Source organism: Triticum dicoccoides, chromosome 5A (genome assembly GCF_002162155.2).
Source record: "Triticum dicoccoides isolate Atlit2015 ecotype Zavitan chromosome 5A, WEW_v2.0, whole genome shotgun sequence".
NCBI lineage: Eukaryota > Viridiplantae > Streptophyta > Magnoliopsida > Poales > Poaceae > Triticum > Triticum dicoccoides.
The window spans coordinates 661,838,412-661,843,961 of record NC_041388.1 but is presented as its reverse complement, the minus strand read 5'-3'; the positions used below and the strand labels follow the sequence as shown (position 1 = coordinate 661,843,961).

The following is a 5,550-nucleotide window of genomic DNA, read 5'->3' as shown; positions in this document are numbered from 1 at the left end:
CAATATAGCTTGGAATTTTGCACTTAGCGAGGAAATGTCTTACCCAAATTCCATTGAAGCAACATGTAAGATTAAAGTTGAGGTACTCCTAGATGATTCCATTCCAAATGAGAATTTGACCTTAAGTGATATTTTATCATAGGCTAGGTAAAAAAAACTTATGGAATATAGGAATAAGAGTGTGAAACAAAGCAATAAAGAGAAGAACAAGAATAGTAGCAACACTTGTTCTAAGACAGTTCAGTATTAGCTTCATTTTACTTCTGTTGTCCCGGGCATTGATTGTAGTTGGTTTGCTTTCCCAAATTACATTTTGCTAGTACAACATCAAAATCAGAAGTTGCTAACCTGTGTTGATTGCAACTAGACTTTTATTATAGCAAAATGTACATGCAATAGATGTATGGAGAAAGCATCGGTGCATCCCAACACTTATAAATTGTTTCTCGCAAAAATGTTGAAATAGGGGGTGAAGGGATTAGATGTGATTACTTGTTAGTCCTAAAGAGTTTATCTGGTAAATACTATTTGTTGGGTGTGTCAGTCTTCTTTTGTAAATAGCATGTAAAAGATTGCGCAAAGGTCAATCTAGTCCATACAAATTGCATCCAAAAGGTTGAGCTGAGGTTTCCAAAATTCCACTAAAGAGGTGCTTTCACGTGAAATTTTCTCTTAATCAGAGGCTAGTGCAATATAGCTAGGTTAAGGTATTGCATGGATTGATGGATGTTCACATATGCGTGTATATGGTATGGTCATCGGTTGCTGGTATGTATGTTAGCCGTTACTCCCTCCATCCGGTGAAGAGTGTACGTTTAGCTTCAAAATTTGTCCACAAAAGAGTGTACTTCTATCTTCCCAATGCACTTTAAAGTAGAAAAAATATTTCTCTCTCATCACACGGTAATCAAGACCAATAACAATTTACACATGGTCTTCTTAATTTGTGCATGCACTTAGCTCATTGGGGGTTGGATAATAAAAGAGGATAGAGATGGTGGCTTGCACCTTTCCAATGCATTTTTACTTCACTCTATAATTTGTCCTAAAATCTCTAGATGTACACTCTTCATCGGACAGAGGGAGTATGTACTTATGTTAGTTATACCTTGATCAGATCAACATTTGTCTGCACGTGTGAACCGGCCTTGCCTGCCACGCTACATCGATCTATTGTGTCCCTTTCGCGCACTGGCATAATACTAGCTAACTTGGATATGACCAACACACACACATTTGCAAGAGTCCTCCACCTTGAAGTCCTCGTACGTAGGTAGGACAGAACCTAGATACGTACTTGGCCCTCCACCAAGGCTAGATCACGCATTATGTGTTCGCCACAATTGATTTTCCTTGTTCAAATGATATTGGATTTTTACTGGTGAGCAACACGATCATTGAATTCTTCTTTTTCTCTATCATGATCATGAACTTTTTATGATTGAGGGGAAGTGTACTTATATGAGCAAGTGCAATCCTCTTTGCCAAAAGAATAGCAAGTAGAATCCATGACAATCAGACCGATGAATGAAATGGGAATGTGCACACTTAGAAAAATGCATAATCCATGAGCAATACAAAGTTGCAAAAGAGTAACATAAATAGCTCAATCAAATCTCAAAACATTATTTTCTAGTTCGAGAAACATATTCAAAGTTAGAAAATTTATAATACTAATAGTTCGAAAGATGAAATAGTCCTACATTAATAAAAGATGCATATGCCCAGAAAACTCCAACACTAGGTAACTTAGAGCTATCAGATTGCCATGTAGGCTTCAACCATGTCATCCACTAAAAATAATGGTTATGCAATGAAATCCATCTAAAAAATCCAACAAAAAAATTAATGTTTCCAACCTACATCTTTAGTTTTTTTCCAGCTTGTGAGGAAGACGACTAAGGAATTATGATATCCTATCACTCGAAGCAGGCTAGTCCTTAATTAATGATAGGGAATGAAGGAATTGCTCTTAGGCTTGTGAGTCTTTTATCATATGAATGGATGTACAAGCCTTACATGGTCTCGTGGCATAAAATTGGGTCTTTTGTCTATGGTGAGATGGAAGTTATTTGAAAAAAAATGCCAATTAGGACTGTCAAAGATGAAAGTGTAACAACCCACCGAAACCGCTCTTTGCAATCGAATGCATAGTATGATATTCACTTACTACACGAACATGTCCCACTCAATAAACTTTGCTAAGAAATGGTTCGAGAGCTCATCACCCATACTATTTCTCAACCTATTTTTCACTAGGCTCGTTGTCGAGAATACTCTTTCGATATTCGCCTTTAACACCGGTAAGATCAATACCAATTTGATAAGTAGACCAAATCTTAAAGAAACATGACAGAGAGCTCGCCAATGTAACTGACACATTTGAACAAATCATCTCGTCTCATATCATCAATAAAGTTAGAAAGTTGGAATTTGAAGTCTTGCAAAATACTATGTGCTTGATATGTTCTTGGGGTAGAATACAACAAGTCTCATTGCCTTGTGTGCATCATAAAAAGCAAATGAATTGAACGGAATCAAAGCCAACATGCTAATAAGAAACTCCATATTAACCTCATCAAACCAATTGTCAAGCTCTTCAGTGATTTGATCAATGACACCAAGTTATACTTGTCTTCTGGAACGACAAAACATTATTTGTATTTGATAATATATAGGTGTTCGTCCATGAGGTAGATAATTATCGTTTGGTGAAGGAACTTCAATGCCATGTCTGTGGCACAGTAATATCACCTTTGCAAAATATTTTTCGCATCCATGAGACCTCATATGTTGCATTATATTCTTTGCTACACTAACAAGTGACATTGCATTAACATACCTTGGTTCTCTTTTCCAAGGAGTGAGGCAACTCATTTGTGTATTCAAGAATAGCAAGCATCGAGGTGAAAATTGAAAACATAGTAATGACTCAAAGGCTCTGGCCATTACACCTATTTTGATTACCCTTTTGTAAGGAATATTTTTCAATAGTTATGAGTACTTCGATAGCTCGAGGATTGTGCCACACATACTAACTAGAAACGAGCCGGACTCGTCGCACACACCCATGACATCTTTCATCATGTTATATAAAAAAGTTTTTTTTTTGTTACAAAACTTCGATTATATGCCTAGTAGGAGTATGTAGTAACTTTTCTTAAACAACCACGAGTCAAACGAGGGTGATAGTAGTATATAGCAAGGTGATTTCCTACTCATCAATTTATGAGTTCAAAAGCACTCAAGTAACTACGGCGGATGATCTACAAGGGGACATGGGAAGCGCTTTTGCTGATTTCAGCTGCCCGGATCTGTCCAAGAAGATTATTAAGTGGTGCTGCATGCTGCAAGCTTCGGATTAGTTTGGAAACTATTTCTTCCTCAAGTCCAAACCACACGATCGTCGATTACTAACAATCATACGGAGTAGTACATGTTTATCAACTGAACTAAATTTTCACGCACCAGCTTAATTATCACGAACGATGTACGATCTATATGTATGATGCCCTTGGCATCGATCGTACTCCAAATTAAGCAGCGGCGGCGATGGCGCACTCGACGTCGCCTGCGGCGGCGTCCTTGTCGGCGCCGACCCTGCCGGCCTTCGCGGTCTGCTGCTTGTACGAGTACCGGGTGGCGACGAGCACGTAGAAGCCCAGGTTGGCGGCGCTGATGCCGGCCAGCAGCCAGTAGAAGAGGTCCAGCCTGCTCCGGCTCAGGTCCTTGCCGAACCACCCGTCCCGCCGCCCGCCGTGCGAGCTCACGCGGCTCGCCGCCGCGATCAGCTGGCTGCTCAGGAAGCTCCCGGCGCCGATCACGCTCAGGTACAGCCCGATGCCCAGGCTGCGCATCGTTTCCGGCATCTGGTCGTAGAAGTACTCCTGCAGGCCCACCAGCGCGAACCCGTCGCCCACGCCCATCAGCGCGAACTGCGGCACCAGCCAGAACACCGACATGGTGACCTTGGAGTCCAGGCGGCGGCGCTCGACGACGGCCGCCACGGCCATGGCCACCACGGCGAACGCCATGCCGACGCCGATGCGCCTGAGTACGCTGATCCCGCGCTCGGCGCCCGTCGCCCGGCGCAGGCACGGCTCGAGCACCTTGTCGAAGAGCGCCACGGTGGTGATCATGGCGATGGCGGCCAGGGCGAAGATGGACGCCGGCGGGAGCACGAAGTGTGGGCCAAGGTGGCGGTCCATGGCCATGCCCTGCTTGATGAAGAAGGTGGACACCTGCGCCGCCGCCATGCCGAACGGGAGCGTGGCCACCCAGATGGGCACCATCGACACCACCAACTTCGTCTCCTCCACCTGCGTCACCGTCGCCAGAAGCCACGCCCCCCGCCAGACCTCGCCACCATGCTCAAAGATTGCCGCCTTGTCGAGACACCGGAGCTGGTCGGTGTGGCAGAGCAGCCTCTTCTTGCCGTCATCCTCCTCGTACAGCTCGCCGGCGTCGGCTGGCAGCTGAAGGCGCCGCTTTATGACCGCAGCCACGACAACCCGCAGCAACGGCGTGAGGGGGCTGCCCTGCGGCACCCTGTACCGGTACGTCCGCCATCCCGCGAGGTAGACAACGAGGGAGCAGCCCATGACGGCGGCGAGGAGCACGGTGGCGGCGCCCCATCCGATCCGCTCCTGGATATAGACGACGACGGTGACCCCGAGCAGGACCCCGGAGCAGAGCGCGCAGTTCCACCAGTTGAAGTAGGACATCTTCTGCAGCCGCTCGCCGGCGTGGCCGTCGTCGAACTGGTCAGCGCCGAAGCTCTCTAGCGCCGGCTTGTGGCCGCCGGTGCCGACGGACACGAGGTAGATCCCGACGAAGAAGAGCGTCTCGTGAACCCGCGGCACGGAGACACCGCTCGGCCTCAGTCCCGGCGCCAGCTGAGCCACCGCGAGCAGGACGAGGCCGAGGAGGTAGACGGCGGTGGAGAGGAGCACGGTGCGGAAGCGGCCGAGGTAGGCGTCGGCGAGGAAGCCGCCGAGGAGCGGCATGAGGGTGGTGACGCTCATCCAGTACTGGGAGTTCTCGGCGGCGACCTTCATGTCCTGATGCAGCACCTTGGTGAGGTAGATCATGAGGCTCGTGGCGATGCCGAAGTAGCTCAGCCGCTCGCTGAACTCGATCACTGCCAAAACCATACAACAAGAAACGTTTACACACTGCCATCGACCAAAGTACCAAACGGACAGAGACAGAAACAGAGAGATCTGGCAGGCAGTTTGAGGGAGGAGCTTACGGATGATGAACATGGCGGCCCTCCATGAGCCGGTGGCGGCACGGAGGGGCGGGCGGCCGCGGTGGTCGACGGAGGAGTCGTCCACCCATCTGTCCCATTCCCCATCATCAACGGCGACGCCATGGCCGCCGCTTAAACCCTGCTGCTTCCTCATCGCCGAATCAACCTCTCTCCAAAGTCCAAACTAAGCAAAAGGACTCACTCCACTGCGCTTTTGGACGTAGTAGATTGATCTGTGGTTCTTGGTGTGAGGCTGGGAGGAAAAGAGGTCGGGTTATATAGCCGCGCGGGTGGGGCAT

General features: G+C 47.5%; 1 protein-coding gene across 1 annotated transcript; it reads right to left on the bottom strand.

Annotated features, from left to right (window-relative positions):
• Positions 1-3,425: 3,425 nt before the first annotated feature.
• On the bottom strand, positions 3,426-5,481 carry LOC119303863 (protein NRT1/ PTR FAMILY 5.7-like). The gene is made up of 2 exons (XM_037581013.1): positions 5,252-5,481; positions 3,426-5,140 (listed from the first exon to the last, which is right to left on the bottom strand). Exons 1-2 carry the CDS (start codon positions 5,403-5,405, stop codon positions 3,537-3,539), a joined length of 1,758 nt encoding a protein of 585 aa, XP_037436910.1. The 5' UTR covers positions 5,406-5,481; the 3' UTR covers positions 3,426-3,536.
• Between the last annotated feature and the right edge of the window lie 69 nt (positions 5,482-5,550).